The following is a 22,776-nucleotide window of genomic DNA, read 5'->3' on the forward strand; positions in this document are numbered from 1 at the left end:
TCCTATTTTGGATTATTAATAGCTAGTAATAACTGTCTGTAAAGCCCTAATTCTGGGTGAATCATGTAAATAGGCTAATTTGGCTTTATGGCATGACTTGCTGAACCTATTTGCACAAGACTGACTGTCCATAACTTTTTATGCAGAGTACTTTCTGTATTCTCTGCCATTTTTTTCTGCTTTTTTTGAGTTTGTTGGCTAAATCGCATAAGAAATCTGAGCAAAGCAAGATGCGATAGTTAAAACACAACATCTTTGTGAATTCTTCCCTTTCTAAAACAGGGAGACTCAATTTTGGGGCTGGGGGTGGAGGGCCTTTAGGGTTTAAAAAGCTCCTGGTGATGCTTGATTTTTCCATATCCATGAGACTTGAAAAATAAATTAACTTGTGTTTGAATGGTACTACTTAGCATTTCAAAATTAGACCCACTTAACCTTAAAGGGGGGGGAAAAGTTTACGACTTTTTTTTGCTTTCAAAAAAAAAAAACCAACACCTCCAAGGCTTTCAGGGACAGTGATGCAAGTAGAGAAGTTGCCTGTTGTTGACGTGTAATTTAAAAGGGGGAAAATATAGATATTTTTTTTAAATGTTAAGCTGTCCTATAAGGTCTGAAATGCAGCAGGACTGTTCCTTGGTCAGTAGTTTTGTTCTGAGTCTGACTTACGTCAGTTGTGAAAGAAAATTTCCCCAGTGTTTGTAGGTTGCCTTAGGCAAAAGTGCTCGCAGCTTCCAGTACCTGCATAGTTGGAAAATGTTCAAATGCAGGTGTTCAGGTGGTCTCCACATGCCTCGTGTCATGTGCCAGAAGTTTACTAAATGAGAATTGATGATAAAAGTGCCTCATATAGAAAGGTGGTAAGTTAATTAAAAGATGCCCACCAAAGGGAAAACTGCATATGTAAATGCATATGTGAACCAACTTGAAGTTGCCTTCTGTTGGTTGCTTATTTTAGTATAAGGTCCTGAAAGGATGCTTTGTGTAATGTTTGATTCTTTTATAACTTAATCAGGGCTTGGGTTTGCAACAGTGTGAGAAAAGGCATAAATTTAAACAAATACACATGAATGCAATTTATGGTTGTAAGTACCATACCTGTAATTTGTTTACTTCTGTTTAGAACAGCAGGAGCCTGTTAAGTACTCAGAAAAATGTTGGTGTTCTTGCATGTGATGTTGGCTGTCTGAAAGTGTGCTCGTCACCTGAAAATGTTCATCTATTGCCCTTGAGACACTTACTAGGAGCTGGAGTTAGGATGGGTAACTCTCTTCTGGCAAGTTTGTAAGTGTTCACTCTGGATTGACTGGGCACAAAGTTTTACAGCACTGAGCACCTATTTTTCTGAGCTGTAAAACTGTCCCGGATTGTAGAAGATAGAGAACTGCTGTATTACTCTTGATTTGCTTTCAAATGCTTGACTGCCTGCAGTTATGTATACGTGGCCTAGTAACTCTGGATTTAGCCTGCTAATCTGGTAGCATCTGCAAGACCTTTTAATCACTAGTTTAGTCCAATGAAAGGAGAAGCAGCAGTTGGTGGTGGTATTGGTTTCTCCCCCCATAGCTAAGAACTTCTAGCAATCATACCCCCACTGTTGTCTGAAAGGCAATGATTAAGTTGCCATTAGATGTAAGTAAAAAGATGATGAATGCTTTTCTTTTTGTGGAAAGTTACTTGCTTTGCATTCTGTATTTTCAGGCATTGGTGACTACACTGGTCACTGAAGCAACAGTAAATTGCAGGGCTTTAAAACTGCTTTTGTATAGCTCTTAAGTCTTAAAATGCTTGTTTGTCTTTTGAGTGGCGTGTACTAGTTATGAAGTAGAATGATGGAAGAGTGAGTCTTGTCAGAAGTTCTCTAAATTTGGAGTGGTACCTGACGTTGAAGACTGGGGTCTTGAATTTGAAGTACTCCATCAAATTTGTACAGTAGCCAAAGTGACTTTGCAAATTGTTCTCAAGCAGCAATACCCCAAGACTAGTGGGAAGGTAAAACTCAGGTATGAAGCAGTTCACCATTACTTTCTTTTTAAAGGAGTAGCTTAGGACTCCAAGAATATCTTTCTAGTGTTTGTGTACTGTTCAGCAAATAAAGAAATTCTGAAGTGCGTCAGAATGGTTTCTGTGCTGCCCCATGTTTATGATCACTTTCATTGCAGTTTTAGGATGGCCACCTTGTTTGGGCTTTGATTTCAGCATCATCAGTTTTCAGCATGGTTATGTGAGAATTTGTTTCATAATATTGAGCTTTCAGTGACTGCCTTTTACATGTAGTGTTTCGGTAGTTCACTGTGGCATGTTTTCATGGTTTTCTCTTGATGTGTTAAATGAAAAAATCTCTGTAGATCTTTTTTTAATGTTTAGTCTAGTGAAGATTGTCTTCTGAGCCAAGGAATGACCCTGTATTCTTTTCTTGCACTTCAGGAATACAGATCTAAGTCACTTACAGTTTGTTTTTACTTTTCAGCTGTTCACTGATGGAATCACCAATAAACTAATTGGCTGCTACGTGGGTGACACAACAGATGATGTGGTTCTAGTTAGAATCTATGGAAATAAGACTGAGCTCTTAGTTGATCGAGATGAGGAAGTGAAGAGTTTCCGTGTGTTGCAGGCCCATGGCTGTGCACCTCAACTATACTGTACTTTCAATAATGGCCTGTGCTATGAGTTCATGCAGGGAGAAGCACTGGATCCAGAGCATGTGTGCAATCCTGATATTTTCAGGTAAACTTTTAAATTTCTCTAAATTCTGTGATACATATATGATGTTCTGTCAGGCCCAAAGGATCTCAGGCTTAGCTTATGAGTAGACAAAAAATAAATATTTTTATAAACCTGCACAAAACTGATGCTCACAGTTGTGACTGCTTGCTTTCCTTTGTCTTAGTTAATCATATTTCAGTTTTGAGCAAGTGACCCTTGTTGCTCCCATGGAAGACAAGATATACTTGTTAAGAGTTCTGCTTATTGTGAGTGTTTAACACTTCAACGCTACTGCTAGTCAAGTTATTTGATGTGGTGTAGCTCTACAAGGCTGGGCTTCATTAAATCAAGTTGTCCTAGCCCAGTTTCTGGTCTTCTTCATTTGTGAATAGGCTCAATATCTTTATCTGAGACATAATTTTCATACTATTAGCAGTGAAAAGAAGATGCTGATGTTTTTAAGATTGTAGACTTTCATGTGTTTGCTGAAATGTATCTGTTGCCTAAAAACTGTAGCTAATTTAAGTCAACTCTTCTAAAGATAAGCAAGTTGAAGACTGAAAATAGAGGTCCATAATGCATGCTATAGCTGAACTCCAATTCCTCTCCACACGAGTGCTCCCCCCTACCCTTAGTGCTGTTGAAGGCCTTTTGGCTCTTGAAAGATGCTACCTTGTAGCTGTGCTGCTCTTATTTATGCTCTTTTGATACTTCTGCTGGATTTCCTGTGATGTTTCTGTGAAATCTATTTTTGCTAGGAAAGATAGGATAAAGGCTGTCTAATCTATTGCAAATATAACATTACATTTTTTTTCTTTAAAGACTCATTGCCAAACAGCTTGCTAAAATCCATACTATCCATGCGCACAACGGTTGGATCCCTAAATCAAACCTCTGGTTGAAGATGGGAAAATACTTCTCTCTTATACCCACAGAATTTGCGGATGAAGAAGTAAATAAAAGGTAGTTATTTAATTATGTGCTTTCCTGACTTCCCATTCTTTCAGAATGATGGTTGGAAGAATATTAAAAAAAAAAAGTTTGGGTTGCCAATCTAGTAAGTATACAAGATCTTACGTTTTGTCATACTCTTGCATACCAGCATAGCTATATATAAACTATAAGGATAGTTTTCTAATTTGTTTAGTATATTCTATGTATTCATATATTTCTTGTTATGATTGAACACTTCATCACAGAATCATCTAGGTTGGAAGAGACCTCCAAGGTCACCTACTCCACCCTCTGACCTAACACTAACCAGTCCTCCACTAAACCATATCACTAAGCTCCACATCTAAACCTATTTCAAAGACCTCCAGGGGTGGTGACTCAACCACTTCCCTGGGCAGCCTGTTCCAATGTCTAACAACCCTTTCGGTAAAGAAGTTCTTCCTAACATCCAAGCTAAACATCCCCTGATGCAACTTCATCCCATTCCCCCTCATCCTGTCACCAGGCACATGGGAGAGTAGACCACCCCACACCTTGCTACAGCCTCCTTTGAGGTACCTGTAGAGAGCGATGAGGTTGCCCCTGAGCCTCCTCTTCTCCAGGCTGAACAATCCCAGCTCCCTCAGCTGCTCCTCGTAAGACATGTTCTCCAGATCCTCACCAGCTTCATCACCCTTCTCTGGACTGTCTCAAGCATCTCGATGTCCTTGTAGTGAGGGGCCCAAAACTGAACACAGTACTCGAGGTGCGGCCTCACCAGGGTACAGGGGGACAATCACTTCCTTAGCCCTGCTGGCCACATTGCTTCTTATGCAAGCCAGGATGCTGTTGGCCTTCTTGGCCACCTGAGCACACTGCTGGCTCATGTTCAGCTAACTATCAACCAATTCTCCCAGGTCCTTCTTTGCCAGGCAGCTTTCCAACCACTCATCTCCCAGCCTGTAGCGCTGCTTGGGGTTGTTGTGCCCCAGGTGCAGGACCCAGCACTTGGCCTTGTTAAACTTCATGCAGTTGACCTCAGCCCATCGGTGCAGCCTATCCAGATCCTCCTGCAGAGCCTTCCTACCCTTGAGCAGATGGACACACGCACCTAACTTGGTGTTGTCTGCAAACTTACTGAGGGTGCACTCAATGCCCTCATCCAGATCATCAATAAAGATATTAAAGAGGACCAGCCCCAGTACTGAGCCCTGGGGGCTGCCAGTAGTGACCGGCCTCCAGCTGGATTTGACTCCATGCACCATGACTCTATGGGCCCGGCTACCCAGCCAGTTTTGAACCCAACGAAGCGTATGCCAGTCCAAGCCTCGAGCAGACAGTTTCTTGAGGAGAATGTTGTGGGAAACAGTGTTAAAAGCCTTCAGGTCAAGGTAGACCACATCCACCGAGCATGTCACTTTGTCACAGAAGGAGATCAGGTTCATCGAGCAGGACCTGCGTATCATAAACCCATGCTGACTGGGCCTGATCACCTGGTTGCCCTGCAAGTACCATGTGATGACACTCAAGATAATCTGCTCCATGAGCTTCCCTGGCACTGAGGTCAAACTGACAGGCCTATAGTTCCCTGGGTCTGCCCTTCGGCCCTTCTTGTAGATAGGCGTTACGTTTGCTAGCCGCTAGTTGGTTGGGACCTCCCCTGATAGCCAGGACTGACCATAAATGATGGAAAGCGGCTTGGCCAGCTCCTCTGCCAGTTTTCTCAGTACCCTCGGGTGGATCCCATCCAGCCCAATTGACTTGCATATGTCCAAGTGCTGTAGCAGGTTGCCAGCCATTTCATGGTGGATAATGAGGGCCACATTCTGCTCCCCATCGCTTTCCACCAGCTCAGGGTACTGGGTATCCAGAGAACGACTGGTTTTGCTGCTGAAGACTGAAGCAAAGAAGGCATTAAGCACCTCCGCCTTTTTCTCATTTTTTGTGACTTAAGTTTCCCCCTTCATCCAGTAAAGGATGGAGATTCTCCTTAGTCCTCCTTTTTGTGTTGATGTATTTATAAAAACATTTTTTGTTATCTTTAACAGTAATAGCCAGTTTTAGTTAAAGATGAGCTTTGGCCTTTCTAATTTTGTCCCTGTACTGCCTCACAACATCCTTATAATCCTCCTGAGTGGCCCACCCTCTTTTCCAAAGGTTATAAACCCTCTTTTTTCTCTTAAGTTCAAGCCACTACTCTCTGTTCAGCCAGGCCGGTCTTCTTCCACACCAGCTCGTCTTTGGGCACGTGGGGACAGACCGCTCCTGCATCACTAAGATATCCTTCTTGAAGAGTGCCCAGCCTTCCTGGGCTCCTCTGCCCTTCAGAACCGCCTCCCAAGGGACTCTACCAACCAGTGTCCTGAGCAGCTCGAAGTCAGCCCTCCGGAAGTCCAATACAGCGGTTTTACTGGTCCCCTTCCTAGCTTCTCCAAGAATGGAGAACTCTACCATTTCATGGTCACTCTGCCCATGACAGCTTCCAACTACTGCTTCTCCCACCAGTCCTTCTCTGTTTGTGAACAAGAGGTCTAGCGGGGCACCTCCCCTGGTAGGCTCACTAACCAGCTGCGTCAGGAAGCTATCTTCCACGCTCTCCAGAAACCTCCTAGACTGCTTCCTCTGGGCTGTGTTGTGTTTCCAGGGTATGTCTGGGAAGTTGAAATCCTCCACAAAAACAAGTGCTGATGATTTCACAACTTCTGCCAGCTGACTGTAGAACTCCTCATCCGTCTCCTCATCCTGGTTCAGCGGTCTATAACAGACCCCCACCAGGATGCTAGCCTTGTTGGCCTTCCCGCTGATCCTAACCCACAGGGACTCAACCTTATAATTCCCAGCGTCAAGTTCCACGGCATCAAAACACTCTCTGATATAGAGAGACACACCACCACCCCTTCTGTGCTGTCTGTCCCTTCTGAAGAGCCTATAGCCAGACATTGCAGCACTCCAGTCATGAGAGTGGTCCCACCACGTCTCCATGATGGCAACCAAGTCGTAGCCTGCCTGCTGCACGATGGCTTCCAGCTTCTCCTGTTTGTTACCCATGCTGTGTGCATTAGTGTAGATGCACTTCAGCTGGGCCATTGCCTTCTTCCCTGGACTTGCCGTTGTTCTCCCTGGCACACCTCCAACAAGCCTTATTTCAGCCCTGTCCCCGTTCTTACCTAGTTTAAAGCCCTCTCAATGAGCCCTGCCAGCTCCTGGGCTAGGATCCGTTTTCCCCTTAGAGATAGGTGGGACCCGTCTGCGGCCGCAACATTATTGTCAATATTATGCATATTGACAGTAGTTGTATACCTTATTTAAAGAATGAAGATTAAGTATTGAATCAAGGTTAAGTAAAGTATTTCTTCAGGTAGTTGGATCTCAACAGCTTTAAAAGATAGCCATCAGTCTCACAGAGGCACATGTTCTGGAGTGAATGCAGAAAGCATGGTGTTTCTTTCCTGGGGTTATAGGAGTACTGTTCTTGCTCATTCTAACCTGCCGATCTTAGCTATTTCCTATATTTGTTCGGTTTAAGGACTTGTCTAAAACTGAGTGTCATAAAAGTAAAGCTAACAAAAGGCTGTTTTAGATGATGGGATAAGTTGAAAAAGGGTTTCTAGAGAAGTAAAAAGAAAAAGGCATCTGCTGCACAGTCATTCTAGACTTGAGTTGTCATGGAGTATGAACAGCAGTTTCTCCTGTTTTTTTTTTTTTTTTTTTTTAAAGTATTCCCAATAGAACTCTTGACTTGGAAATCAGGCTGTTTTTCCTAGGAGCTTAACAAAATAAGAATCAAGAAGATTCTAGAGTCAGTCACTGAAAAATTGGGATGAAAGTAACGAAAACTGGTAGAAAAGCTAGCCTAAATAAAATTAGTGCTGTAATTTAAAGCAGGAATTGAAGGCCGTGTTTCTCAGGGAGGGGAGATCAACCTTCAAAACCACAGTTTGGAGGCGTCTGTACAATATCAAACTTCCTATTGCTTGGTTAAAAGATTCCAGCTTAAACATTCTTTATAGAATTTCTTTGAAATCACTGATGTCAGCTGCTTCTCTTGTTGTGTTGTAATTAAAGAATACTCTAGCAAAGTTTTTTCCTACAACATAAAATTATAAAGAGAACTGGAAAAAGAGTAATTGAGAATCTAAAAGATAAAATGACTGCCTCAAAGAATTTTTACTGTGTCTAAAGGAACAAAAGATGAATCTATACTTACTGCATATTGTACTTGAAGGAAGTAATGTAATGTGAGCAACAAGTGAATGAAATTCATGCTATAAATCTTTTAATCTATACTCCTATAGAAATGTTCAGGACTGTGTTCAAGTTCTGTACCTAACTGCTGGTCTGCCACTATGTTTACCACACAAATAACCTTTATAGAGTTGTTTTTGGGGAGGACTGAGCAGAATAACTGTCATAATTTGACTGCAGTGGTGCCAGGGGAAATAGTACCCTAATTTTGAGAGAACATCTGTTGAATTATTTGAAATTAGAATGTAGAGGAAAATAATTAAGTTATTTCATTACAGATGCTTGGTATGGAACACACTACTAAAAATTAACTCTCAAACTTCTTACACCTGAAAAGGTTTTTAAGTGAAATTCCAAGTCCTCAAGTTCTTCAGGAAGAAATGGCCTGGATGAAGGAAAGACTGTCAAATTTAGGATCACCAGTGGTACTCTGTCACAATGACCTGTTGTGTAAGAATATTATTTACAACAAGAAACGAGGTAGGTATTGAACTAAGCAGTAAGTAGTGGCTTAGTTTGTTTATTCTGTAGCTGTATTTCCTACATCAGTGGTGTCCTTTTAGTGATGGTAACAACTGAACTCAGCTTGAGCTTTTAGCAGTCAAGGTAATGGTAGTGATATCTGTGTAACTACTACGTTGTTTAATTAGCTGATTCTCATTTAAATGTTACTGTACAGAGAACAATGTTTTTCCTTGCTTTTCTTTAACTAATTTTGTTAATCCACAGCCTTCCTGTATGACTAGGTTTCAAAGTATGGAATTGTTTATGGTAATTCTGTTTGAATCACATAAAGCTTTGTTTTGGGGGCAGAGGAGGGGGGGATCATACAAGCATAGAAAATAACCGAAAGACATCTCCTGTAATTTGTGTGTTCTGATTTGTGATTGTGTTGCTGAGAGGGAAGACAGCTTTGTGATTATGTATTTTAGTGATACTTAGCACCACATTCAGTTGCTCAATTTGTTTTATGTGAAGTACATAGGCATCTTAAAGATTTCTTTCCTTAATTACATACTTTATTTAAGCAGCTGTAGGCAATACACATCTTGGTGAAGATAAATTGCTTTTGTTTTTATTATAAAATAACTCTAAATAATTTTATTAAAGAATGCCTCAACTAGAATCTGTAAGACTTTTATATAAACCCACGCTTTCTTTTATTACTTGATTTTCAGTGGTTTGAGGTTCGGTTACTAAATGAATCAATTAAACAAGATATTAAGATGCTAAAATGAAGAAAAGGGAAACTTAAGATGTTAAAATGGCCATAGTGCAGTAAAAATGTTTACCTTTGCACAACTTGCTTTACTTTTCAAATATGTGAGCTCAGCTAAGTGCAACAAATTCATCAGGTTAGATATTTAAGACTCTTTTGTAATGAGGATGACCTCTTCCTTTCAGTAGCTTCATATCTTTACTACAGTTTGGTGGTAAATCGTTGGTATTTCAGCCAAAAGTGTGTGAAATAAGTAAATAGGAATCAAAAAATCGGCTTGTGGTCTCACACACATTGGAGCTGTGGTATTACAGTACCAAAAATAAATCTGTTGTTATTGTGTGGGTATTTTCAATGCTGAAACTACCTTGAGTTTTAGTATTCCTCAATTACCTATTAATGTAAAAAGTAACTTTTAGTCACTTTTTATAGTAGAACCATGATTCAATGTAAAATAAAACAGAGGAATTCCTTTAAAAGGCTCGTTGTCACAGTCAATAGGCGTGAAGTTTCTACTTTTAAAACAAATGCTATATGCTTTTCTTTTTGTAAACAGAATGGAGGAAAAAACAATGCCAGCAGTGCATCACTTATGAGCAATCCTACAATAACCAGTGTGTGAGTGTTTAGTGTTTGGGGAGAGGGTGGGAAGGAGGGGGGAGTATGTAAAGCACTTCGGCTTCAAGCTACCTATAAACAACTTGGGGGGAAAGAAAGACTTGAAGTACAAAATAGGTAGGTTGATTGTTCAACTTGTTTGAATGTTGCACATATACTGTGTTGTAAGACTTCCGTAATCTGGATACAAATGGTACTATTTTATAGTAACCAAACCTCAATGCAAGCTGTAGAATATTTGTACCTCTCTTCTGAAATATTTTTTCTAATTGTGTACTTTTTACAAAGCAAAAACTGTCTAATCTGTCTATTAGAAAAATCTAAAAATTAGGAATATGATTTTAGAAGTTGAATTGCAACATTAACTCCGTGTGTATTGCTGGAATTCTGTTCAGTACAGCAAAAGCTTGTATTGATTGATATACAGATTACTTTGTAAGAGCACAAAATAGACTCATTAGGAATGATGAAGCCACTGTATGAAGGTAGCTAACAAATACTGATCATGCTGAGATTTTTTATGAAATTTACTCAGTTATCTAGAAAAGCTCTTGTGTATCAAAAAGATGTTGGCTGATCCTAAACTGGAACTGAGGGGAGAGAATCATTCATCTAGATGAACTACTTACCTTTTTTTTTCCTCCCCATTAAAGATTGATCGGAGCTGGTAATGTTGATTTAGCTTTTCAGAAGCTGGCACAAAACAATTTAGTTATGGATTTTAATGATACTGTATTTGTTATGTTTGTGAATGCTTAAGATGCATCTACTCAGCATGTTTTTGTTTAAGCTACAAGCTATCAGCAGATACTAAGACTTTTGTCCAATGCAGGTAGAACAATTGCAGCTTATCCCAATACTTTGCTTTAGACTTCTCCTCTGGATTAAATTAAATTTTCAGACTTGAAAGAAAAATCATAGCTGTCATATACAGCTTTTAAGAAGAATCAGTCTCATGTCCTCACACTTTATTTATGAGACTGGAATAGCATGTTGAGTGCTAGCTTCCTGTAATGAAGTGTCAGTCATCTGATATGAATTTGTTCATGCTGTGGCTGAGAGAACTTGGCCTCTTGCTGCTTTGCTAATGTCCATTTTTAGTCTCTCAGGATATGAAAATTAACAAGTGTCATTTTACATAACATATAATTATTATCAGTGTGAACTCTTCTTTGAAGGATGTAACTCAGAGCTTCATGTTTCTCTTAATTACAATTTGGACAGCAAGATAGCACCAAGCATATTTTGGCTTGGTACTGCTTATTTATAGACTTGTTCTTATCCTGTTCAAGTTTTCTTTTTTAATATGAGTTGGGAATTTCCAAAATACATGATCTTTTAAGAGTATTCAAATACTTGCTGTTTAAAAAGATCAAGTATCAATATTCTTTTGTCTATATCCGTGTTTTTTTTTTGAATGTATTAAATTCATCTGCCAGGAAGTTAAGTGTGTAGGTAGATGGCTGGTTTTGTTCTGTTTATTCCCTCTGCCTACCCAATGTTTTCTATGATCTTTGGTAGGAGTCTGTGGGTGCTCAGTGCTTCTGAAGACTGAGGTATGTTTAAGGCTTCTGGTTTTGCTCTAAAAACCCGTTTTAATTTTGCAAAGGTATTTTGGGTATGTATAGCTAAAATTGGTGGGTGTAGATAATGTCTTTACTGAAGCTGTCATGTGGGGCCTCTGTGGCTCACCTGATGAGCAGGATAGGATACATCATTTTGCTGTGTTAACTACAGCTAGGGCTTGCTTGTTGAGTGTTTACCTTACCAAACCACTGAAAGTGAAGGGCAGCTATAGAGCGATATCATCACCCCTTCTACCTTTCTGTTCCCTGAGGAGATCTAACAGATGCCCTCTTGACTACTTCTTGATCTATTTAAAAGGAATCTATTTCTGATGTATACAACACAATTTCCATTTTGGAATTTTATGTGGTGTTCATAGATTAGATTGTTGCCTATAGTACTAGCTCCCTTGATGAAAGGAATGTCTTGATTTGAAATGCAAATTTCTTGACATCTTTATTCCTGTTGATAACAGTAGCCGCTCCAGAGAGATGATAGAGCTTACTTTTAAATAATGGCTCACTTCAATAAAATCCAAGTGCACTTAGACCATCCTGTTTTTGGTCTCCCTGCTCCCAGTAGTAACAGTGGAATGTAAAAATATTGTGTTTATTTAAAACCTCAGAACAAAAGCTAACTGATCAACTGCTAGTGTAACCCACATCTTTCTAGCAGTGCCTTTGTGGTATGAGCTGCAGTAAATCTTAAAAGTAGCTTCTGATGCTGTGGATATTTAAACAGTAAATGTAAAGGTTCTTCTGCTTCTTCTAAATGAAGGTAGCTGAGATGTGTCACTTCATAAATGCATAATGCATATGAACTTTAAGCTTTTGCTTGCTTTATAGAAGAAAGTTGCACCCTTGAGTATTTTATGCCAAAATCAAATTTAAGGTTGAGTTCCACAGTAGCATGAGTCAGAAAGAGATATTTTCACTTTGAAGTTTCATCTTACCAAATATGGGTGTGCCAAATTTTCTTCATCTGCTTCAGTTTACGTATGCCGTTGTTGCTGCCTTGTGGTGGTATTCTCTGTGCTACTTAAATGCACTGACCAAAGGTTTCACATCACTTGTTCATCACTTGTTCACATGCACTTCCCCATGGGAGAGTACCTGGTAACAGCATCATCCGTATCCAGTTAGATTCAATTTCTTACTTTGTAATACTGTTATTTATAACTGGAAGTAAAATTTAAATGTTAGCTGAATTAAAAAACGATAGTGGCACATACAGGTATGTTCAAGATGAAATTTGTACATTAAAGAAATTTAAAGTATATTCCTTTGATATTCTGCAAACAGACTTTTACGTACCATGTTTGTATCATCTATGGGGGGGGAGGGAAACTCAGAATACAATCAACATTTAATAACGGTAGGGTGGGGGGTGTCAAGAGGTCAGTTGTGTAGCAGAATATTAACCAGGGTTGGGCTGTGCATTTTGACTGGCTTGTAACTTACAGGTGTTTGTTTTAAAAGAAGTACTAAAGAACCAATGAGAAGCACAAGTGTATGAGTCTGCCAGTCAAGCAGTGGCAGAAGTTGATCTGTGACAGTATCATAAGATCTTGGCTGCAGCTGCTGTAAAACTTCTTGTCCCTTCAGACCCTTCAATTTTCCATTGCCAACAAGATTTTCCTGGGAGGAGCTTGCCACTTTGCATTCTCATGTTGGTTTGTCAGAGCCTAAAAGGTTTAACCTCATAACCTTGGTAAGCAATCCTCTTTTTCTGTGGAAGCAAGGGTAAACCTGACTTGGAGGATTGTGATTAAGTGATTTTGTTGGTGTTGTGGGGTTTAACTTCAATTATAAGTATTTAGATGGATGCATTTGGAAAATGTTGATGTGTTTCAAATGTGGTAAATGATGAACTGCATAGATCTAAGGAACACTTCTAACAGTTATTCTGTCTTATCTTGCTTGGGACATACATCTGGCAAAGCTATTGTATTTGATATGTGCAGTATTCATAAATCCTAAGTAGGCAGTATATTAGACACTTAAAGTCCTTAGCCTAGGAAATACATAAGAGTAGTATTCTTAATCTGCTTTTTTTTTTTTTTTTTTTTTTAATCTAGAGATCTGGTAGTTAGTATCTATAAGTGTATTCTAGGTCAGGCTAACAGGATTGTTCATTGTAATATTTTATTGAGTAAACATGCAGCTAGTCTTTGAAAGAGTGGCCATAGAAAGGGAAAAAGAGTGCAACTGTGAAAGTTACCTATTTCGGCACAGTAGCTCATAACTTGTACATTTTAAGCTCTTGTGAACAGAAGTTAAGTTAAACCATTGCTTCTATTTCTGCTGTCTCTTCTGATTTCCCTTAAAATACAAGAGCTGTAGTTTTATCTAATTATTCCAGGTTATTGATATCTTGACTGCTTGCTGTCATGTAAACATTCTTGAGCAGGTTCAGTGCTGTACCATCTTGAGCGAAGCACTTTTCCCAGCTTACCTATAGGTAAAAACACTGTGTAGTATAAAAGTTAGCAAGTAAGTTGGAAACAGTTGGGACTGTTGCCACCTTATCATCCCTTATCATCAGTCCTTGTCTGTATAACATTACATAATTTCACTGTTTTGAAGAGTGGTCTCTCAGTGTCTTGCAACTAGTTTAAGCCAATTAAAAAAATGCAACAATTTGAGAACAGTCCTTTTTGTAAGTGAGGTTGGGCAAAGGGGAAATACTAATGTACAAAAAGAAAATACCAACACGTTGCAACCTGTTAGTCTACCATGGTTGCACACTTTTCTGAGAGTAAATAGGGAAAAATTGGTCTGCAATTTCCTCATAAAGCTTAAACAAAGGATTTTCTGCCATATATTTTATTTGGAAGGTAATGGATGCCCTCGTGTGGTAGAAGTTAAAATTAAAATTCTGCTCTTCAGAGTAAAAGTAGAGAACTGTAAACTGTAGGTAATTATTGAAGAGCTTTCTTGAATCAATATTCAAAGAAGTCTTATACCACAAAAATCACAGCCTTACCCTGTGAAGTCTGAGTGCACACAACTGGGTACAAATAAGGTGGGTGTGTGAGGGTTTTTTGTGGGCTTTTTTCCACTAAAACTTCAGAGGACACCAAAGGATTAGGGCCATGAATTTGTTAAATGTGGATTCTGATGTTGCTGCTGTTGTCTCACATAGGTGATGTGCAGTTCATAGACTATGAGTACTCTGGATACAACTACCTGGCTTATGACATTGGCAATCACTTCAATGAATTTGCAGGTAAAAATTGGATTTTTGAGGTAAAGGTAAACTTGACTGAAAAAAACACTGATTTCTCATTCTTGTAGCATGTTCTGTTTTTCTCTTTTCTCCGTAGATATTTATATAGCTGTTAAGACAATGGTATCAAAACATGTGTACTGGTCTCTATTTGCAAGCCACAGTTATACCCTTCCTTTACAGCTCTGGTAGCCCAGAAATGGAACATAATGTCTTAAGTCTTTGCAGTTAACTGTCATTCTGTGAAATCGCCCAGCAGAGACTCAGCACGCCAGAATGAAATACTGCACATATATCTTCTACAGCATACATGTGTTTGCGTGTGTGTGTGTGTTTGTATGTGTGTATATATTACCAAATGTAGAATATATTGTATGATTCCACAGTTCCAAATAGCAGACTTCTATGGTTTCTTGCTGATTTTGTGTCTTTGTTAAGTACTTGCCCTTGAGTCATGCGAAGCTGGAGTGGTAAAGGCTTAAGATTATGTGATAGTATAAAAAGCCAGGTTTTAGCAGTAAGTTGCAGATAGATTCCTGCATTAAGTCGTTCAATTTCTTTCAGTGAATGCCTGTTCCCTTCACTCCGTAAGACAAATAGCCTTGAGCGTGTGCTATGTTATTTCACAGTATGGGGCTACAGGCAAAACCTAGGTAATTTTTGGTATAGATAGAAAGTGCAGTATGGTGAAAATGGGAGCCTTAACTTACCTGTCATTGTTTCTCAAAATAAATCTTAAGTACAGGTAACTTTTTAGATTTCAGAGTATAAGCTTGATAAGTTTAAGTATCTGGGAAATAAGTTCTTTACAAAATATATTTGAAAACTTTCAACTTATTTTGTCTGGGACCTCTAAGAGTCTGAGTACATCTTCGAAGAGCTAACTATGCTAAGAAGACTCTACAAACCTTTTTTTTGCCACTGAAGAAGAGTTGTTTCACCTTTCATATTCTCTATCCATCCAGTACAAATCTGAACTTTTTTTAAAGCTGTGTTTGAGTATATCTGACATGAGAAGGAGTTCTAAGTGCTAGGGGATTGCAGTGCTTGTAGGATTGCAGTGCTTGTAGAATAGAACTTAAGGTGACTTAGGTATGGAAATGTCATTGTAATGGCCACCAACGGCAATAGCAGGTATGGCCACAACCATGTGACCATAAAGAATAACACTTATTTGTGGCGTGCAATCTTCCAGTGAGGTTAAGCAACTTTCCATGTGCAAGAGAGCTGCATACTTATGACCTCTTTACTGATACACCTGTACAGAAGATCTAATACTTTCTTAGCACATTCTGCATGCTATCTCAAATTCAGTGCTTTCAGGATAGAGTGCTTCTATTGCATGTGCCTCATAATGGCACATTTGGTGGCAAACATGCTTACTTTCTCGGGAGTATGTTTAGTATCTATTTTACTACATATACATGCTACCTTAATCCTCTGGAAAGTAATATAGAGGAAAGGAGAGCAAGAAGGTGTCTCAAAGGAAGAAGAAGCATGGCTAAGAATGGCTCTTCAAACACAATGCGTTTTTAATCCTGCTTTGTGGATAGAATATATTTCCATGTCCTATGGTAATCGATAGTCAGTAAGAGTCAACTGTGATCTGGGTCTCAGAACTCCTGGCAGACTCTGAATGTGGTTGAGCATCTCCAGTATAGGTAGATTTGGAGCCACATGCCATGAAGAAGAACAGGACAAAAGAGCAGTTATGAAGATAAGATTTGTAATTCTACCAACACCCTGTAGAAGGGGAGGGGTAGACTTCTAATGAAGTTTTAGCCTTAAAAGCTTTTTTGTCAGCTTTATTGCTGACAATGTATATGTATCTGGATTCAGCTTTAGATAATGTTGCATATAAGACCGTGGTTGACATGCATGGGAGGGTTTTGCTTTCCAGTGCAAACTTTTTTTCCAAAGGCTTCTCTCAAAGCCAAACTTGTTGAATTTCAAAACACTTGTAGAGTATGTTTGTGGCTGAGAACAGAGAATAAAACTTTCTTCTGCGCTGAATGCTTTGTAATTCTTATGTGACAAACTCTTGCTGACTTATAACCAATAAAATCAGGCCAAAGTAAAAGTAATGATGTTTGTCCACATCAGTCTGTGTTTGTGCTGGCAGGGGGAGGGTATCGAGGGTGAGGGATGAGTAGTCCAGTTATGTGATTTTGATGTTCCTTTTTAGATACCTTAAGATTCCAATACTCGTTTTCTTTTTCTAGGAGTAAACGAAGTAGACTACAGCCTTTATCCCAACAGAGAATTACAGGAACAATGGCTGAGATCTTACCTTGAGGCCTACAAAGAATATAAAGGATTTGGCACAGAAGTTAGTGAAAAGGAAGTTGAAGTTCTATATGTTCAAGTCAATCAGTTTGCACTGGTAAATAACAGTCTTTGTGCTTGAATATATTCACTGCTGTAGAGAAGCTTACCTACTCTGTGGCAAATGTAATTGCTAATTTCTTAATGTGAGTGCTGTGGTATGTGCTTATATATACATATATATATATATATATACACACACACACATATATATATTCTGTTCTATGGAAGTTTGAGAATGCTTGGAATAATCTACAGAGCAAAAGAGGCAGTGAGTATTAGAAAAGGAGATGAGATTTTAAGCAAGGATCACTCTTGGCTGTTAATTGAACTGAGTCCCTGAGTTGGCAAGAGATTCCAGGGAGTCTGTGGTGATCTTTTCTTTGTAGCAGTAAGATGACAAAAAAAATTGTTAAGAGAACATATAAACTGAAATTGATAGTTGCTGGTGTAAAGCTCCAAACTGCTCACTATCAGACAAAGTTATCAAAACTTAGAGGTACAGGAAAGATCCGCGCTTACCTATAATGATTGCTGTTTTAAGTTTTTTTCAGGCATGCATGCATCTTCTACGCTTATAGTAAAGTGTTATATGCAAGCTCTAGGAAGTGGTTTAGGTTATTATTGTAGACAGTTATTAACTGAACAGAATTCTGAAGCATATCACTTGTAACCTAGGTGGTCCAAAAATGTCTTCTACAAAGAGATTATCAAGCTCATGTCTGCAACATATATTTCAGATGAACTTTAGAACAAATATTTTAGCAGTCATATCTATTACCTATTGTTCATGTAATCCATACTTTCAATCAGAAATTGAGCATAGGTCTCCAAGGCTATGCATCTGGAGTAGTAAAGGAAGTATGGTTGGAGCAGATGACAAATTTGTGTAAATTCTGAGGAATTTAAGATCATATCTTTGTTCAAGTTGGTATTGAAAGTGAGTTGTAGTTAAAATGGTTTAAGGGGGTAATCAGATTCAAAAGGAATTCTTTATATATGTTAGGTTGAGTAAATGTAGGATAGTAACTGCCATAAGATGTTTAGTAAGCAACAAAAGAAGTAGTTCTATTTCTGTTTTTTAACATGAGGTATACAATTGCACAACAGTTTACTTAATAGATGACCTGTTGACCTGTCTCACAAATGCAGCATTAATTTTCTTGGAAAAGAAACATGGAGGAGAGTTAGGAGGCCAATGGATTTCCCTTGCCATTAATTTTATAATACTTGTTTACCAGTCTCTTTGGTAATGAGAGATCAACTAAGTTAACAAAAAGATTGGGATTTTTTTTTGGAGTGTTCTTCTGTGGATAATTGTGTCTCAATGGGAGAATGTGCTTAAATGCTTTTTATACTTTTTTATATAGTAATAATCTTTACCTACTCTCTTTTCCTTTAGGCTTCCCACTTCTTTTGGGGATTGTGGGCTCTAATTCAAGCCAAGTATTCCACCATTGACTTTGATTTTTTAGGGTAAGTGTACTTGCTATATATATAATGGAATAAGTGAGATTGGAAGGGACTTGTGGGACCATCTAGTTCAGTATCCCAGCTATCAGAAACTGATGTGTGAGCAACAAAGCTGGTCTCTGTGATCATACTATCTCTTTTTGAAGAGAAAACAAGACAGTAAAAGCTGTTTGTCCTCCCTCTGCCTTCCCCCCCCTCCAAGTTTTTGAACTTAATCATAGAATGGCTCAGTTGGAAGGGACCTCAAAGATTATCTAGTTCTAGGCAGGGGTGCCATCCACTAGACCAGGTTGTCCAAGGCCTCATCTAACCTGATCTTCAACACCTCCAGGGATGGGGCATCCACAACTTCTCTGGGCAACCTGTTTCAGTGTCTCACTGGCCTCATCTAATTTAAGTCTCCCTTCTTTTAGTTTAATACCATTCCCCCTTGTCCTGCCATTATCTGATTGAGCAAAAAATTCTCTGTATTTTTTATAATCCCCATTTAAGTATTGGCAATCTATGATGAAGTTACCTCAGAGCTGTCTCTTAGGCTGAACATCCCCAGTTCTCTCAGCCTTTCTTCAGCCCTCTGATCAATGCGCCTTTGGGCTAAAATACATAGTATAACAAAGCAAGGAACTTACTCGAGGAGTAAATGCATTAACAGTTTTTATTGACAAGAGAAAAGCACAGAAACAGAGTTGGTCAATGTGGTACACTGTCTGTCAGAAGACGTACATTTCTAACTGCAGAAAATGAGAAATGGGGCTCTTGTACAGGAGAGCTTTTTACCATATGAAGTATTGATCATAGAAATTCCAAATTTTTTTAAAGAATCTACATAATGTAAATGAATCTTAAGTTCCATCTCCTGAGATACTGACTAATTGACTAATAGTTCTGTTTCAGGTAGATGTTGGCACTTTTTTTTAATGCTTACAGTGAGCAGAGGAATTTGAGTCTTTTGGAGACTCGGAGAAGTGATAAAGTTAATCACTTTGCTTGGCATGAGAGACTGCTTTGGTTTAGAATTTTTTTCTGTTAATGACTAAGACAGCTTACTATGCTTAGTTGTGCTATTGTAAATGATACAAATATGAATCTCTTCTGTGGCTTTGTGATTAGTTATTCCTAAGTAGAAGTACTTGTTAATAACCGCTAGATGGCACAAAAAATACAAGTAAAAAGCGCAGGTGATAAAACTCAAAAATGTTGCAGTTTTGAATAAAATGGCATTCTTGCAATGAACAAGATTAATCTTAGAATTGTAGCTGTCAATTGTTGGACAGTCTGTTAAGCATGAAAACACCACCTCTGCAACCAAACCAGGATCTGTTTTGCAAACTTTAGCAAGCTGGGAGGGGTGGTGATAGAAGTACCATAATAAGGGTGTTCTATTCTTAATTTCTTCCTTTGGCAGCTGCTATGGGTTAGCATTGGGAATGGGTCTGGAATAGGTACACTTCTGAGTAGGCCTAGCGTTCCTGTTTCTATGTGAGAAATTGTCTGCTCTTAACTTTAGATCTTTCTCCATTTGAATAGGTATGCAATTGTTCGTTTTAACCAGTATTTCAAAATGAAGCTGGAAGTCACGGCATTAACTCTTCCTGAGTAAAGAAGAGGAATAAAGTTACCAAGTGGATAGACAACCCCTGAATCTTTTCTGAGAATGGATACTGGAAAAAAGCTAAACATTTATTGAAGTTCTGTAATGCTCACTTGGTGGTTCTTGCTTTATAAATAATGCCTCTAAACAGTCCTTCAATGTTAAATTTAATATGAAGAACATACGTACTGCTGTTGATATAAAAATGGATTAGAAACTTGCTAAATCTATAAAAAGTTGTAGAAATGGCAATTTAATCCTTTTTCGTAATTTAACATGTTGTATGTGAATTATTTATTATAAGTTTAACATGATTCCATTGCTGCTTTCATCAGTTTTTGTAAAAGTTGGGTGCAGACAGTGAAGTTGTTCCAAAGGATTTGTTTAACAGCTTATTTTATTGAGTTGCATTAACTTATATTAGAGATCTACACAGTCGGAGGATATTAACCTTTTAGATCTATACAGGCAAAATGTGACTTAGATACTGGTCACTAGTATGTAGTAACTAGGGGAAAAGGTTAGGATGATCTTTTTTTTTTTTTTTTTTTTTTTTAAAAAGAAAGTTAGCTTTCCATATTATGGTACTTATCTTTTGTGTAAGAATCAACCTGGTTGCTGAAATGATAAAAAAAAAAAAAAAATTTTTTTTTTGGCTTTCCTTTCTGTGTGTTAAGCTGTAGAAATGTGAAAGTTCTGTGGCCATCAGATTATCTGAGACTCTGTACCATCAGTGTTAGATGGGAATGCACCATCTCTAACTTTTGTAGGAAAGCTGCTTGTTAAGTGTATTTTTTAAACAAAAGACCACTATTCCAAAATCTGTATTCCTTTTTGAAACTTGATTCAAAATTTGAACACTATTCTGGTCTCTGATGTGCTTCAGCAGTGTCTAATGGAATGGACTATTGAACTGAAGATCAGTGAACAGAGATCCTGTTGCACTGGGGAGCAAGACACTTAGGTTTACAGTTTGTGTATTGTTGATGTCTTTTCCTTCTGCTCTGTCACCTTCTAACCTCGGATTCTAGTCTTAAATGCTTGGTCCTGTAGTTGAAAATTCTGTATGTCTGTTTTTCTTCTGTGGCAGCAAATTATTTTTCAAAGTCTCCAGTCTGAAGGATAACATGAAAAAGTATGACTTGAACAATGGGGCTTTGATCATCACACACATCTCCTTATAGCTATTATACCAAGAATGGTCTGGATCACAAAATGTGAATAGAAAAGAAAATGTTTACTGAAGAAAACCTATGTAAGTTTGAGTGGAAAGAGGCTTTAAATCTGAAGCGGGGAGGAAAAAGAAACCCACAACAAAAATAAAACCCAACAAGGCGGTTTGGAGTTGGGCAGGCATATACTCAACTCTGGAAAAACTTTGCACTTTGGTCGCTTAAGTGCCCACATGTACAAAGTCTGTGTGTGTACATATACACATGCAAACACAAACTTACCTGAAGAGTAAATATTATGGGGGGGTCTTTTGTAGAGACTCTGGCAAAGATATTTATTCAAAATTGCTTTATGACATACTGTTATGTGTGTGTGCATACACATTTAAATAACATATACATACACAGTGCTTTACAAAGTTTTTGATTCAGGACAAAGTTAATGTGAATGAAAATTTCACCTTGAAAGACCATCTTGAATGGCATTCTGTTATTTTACAAAAGCAGTTTTTTTTTTTCCTCTTAACTTGTTTATCATTCATCTCTGAATGTTTTCATTTTTTTATTTCCTTCAGTCAAAACCTTAAACTGTAGTACAAATGGGATAACTACGATTTTTTTTGTAACTTGAAGTTGGGTAAACCTTTCTGTTAGCATTTTTTAGCTGAAGGCTACTATGCTGGACAAATTTTCTCAGTAGTGAAATAGAAACATAGCTAAAATTAATGTATTTTCATTTATAGCAGATATTGAGGATGTTGCTAGAGCTCATAAAAGCACTGAAGACTCTCTTGTGTTCCATACTTTCTCCCTCTAGGCATGATTGAGATACTTCAAATAATACCCCGCTGTCTTGGTGTGTAGTTCCTTTAAGTTCAGCAAGATGTCCTTTGGAAGTAAGGTTGATAAAGATTTAGGACTTGATTACTATTCTCAGATGCTGGCTTTTTTTTCTGGTGATGTGCTTTGGTTTTGTAAATTACGTGAAAGAGGCTGTGAAGATCACTTGGTCTTGGAAATCCACCACTTGACAGATCCTGTCTAACTTTCCCAACAGCTGGCAATCCACATTCCCTTTTCAAGTACCAGCTCTATATAAGTTTGGAGTTAATGTATCTTTTTTTTTCAGTAGTATTTTGTTTATATAGCTCAAGTAGCAATAACTGTAGGAGTGGAAACTTGCTTCTGCAGAACCAAAGCTCTTCATGAGTGCAGCTCAATCTCATTCTTGTGGAGCTGTCAAGTTCCACTGAATCCCATGAAAGCACTTTCAAGCAGATAGTAAATACTGCATGCTTTTTCTGAGCCACTTTGAAGAAGCACAAGGATTATCGCAGGTTAGTGGTCAACTTTGCAGTACTGATAGAGGCTTTCATTTTGCATGTTGAAATTCATTTTATACACTTAAATACTGCTTTGCATCAGCTTTCTCTCAAGACAAGTACAGATTAAAACAATTCCTGGTAAAAGTTCTGAGAAAATACTGTAAACTATTCTGAAATGAAATGCCAGTTACCTTGATTCTTGTTCCACATCAATTTAGCCAGTAGCACTCAGATATTCTCACTTGCAAAGGAATATTACAGACTCGTTAGTTTGAAGCAGTAGTTTGCAAAAGTATTGCAAATTATAAGGTAGCTTGAAACTGTGAATACAGGACATTCTGAATGTAAGTTAGGTACTAAAGCACCAAACTAGAG

The 22,776-nt window shown here is 38.3% G+C and overlaps 1 protein-coding gene across 1 annotated transcript in view; it reads left to right on the forward strand.

Moving 5' to 3' along the window:
• Nucleotides 1-20,430, forward strand: part of ETNK1 (ethanolamine kinase 1) — a 28,607-nt gene extending 8,177 nt beyond the window's left edge. Inside the window, exons 2-8 of the mRNA XM_032183608.1 lie at nucleotides 2,468-2,727; nucleotides 3,529-3,669; nucleotides 8,222-8,364; nucleotides 14,432-14,515; nucleotides 16,738-16,898; nucleotides 18,243-18,316; nucleotides 19,841-20,430. Coding sequence (XP_032039499.1) covers nucleotides 2,468-2,727; nucleotides 3,529-3,669; nucleotides 8,222-8,364; nucleotides 14,432-14,515; nucleotides 16,738-16,898; nucleotides 18,243-18,316; nucleotides 19,841-19,913 — 936 coding nt within the window. The 3' untranslated portion in view covers nucleotides 19,914-20,430. The remainder of the gene's footprint in view (nucleotides 1-2,467; nucleotides 2,728-3,528; nucleotides 3,670-8,221; nucleotides 8,365-14,431; nucleotides 14,516-16,737; nucleotides 16,899-18,242; nucleotides 18,317-19,840) is intronic.
• The last annotated feature ends 2,346 nt before the right edge of the window (nucleotides 20,431-22,776 follow it).

Source organism: Aythya fuligula, chromosome 1, assembly GCF_009819795.1.
Source record: "Aythya fuligula isolate bAytFul2 chromosome 1, bAytFul2.pri, whole genome shotgun sequence".
Lineage (NCBI taxonomy): Eukaryota > Metazoa > Chordata > Aves > Anseriformes > Anatidae > Aythya > Aythya fuligula.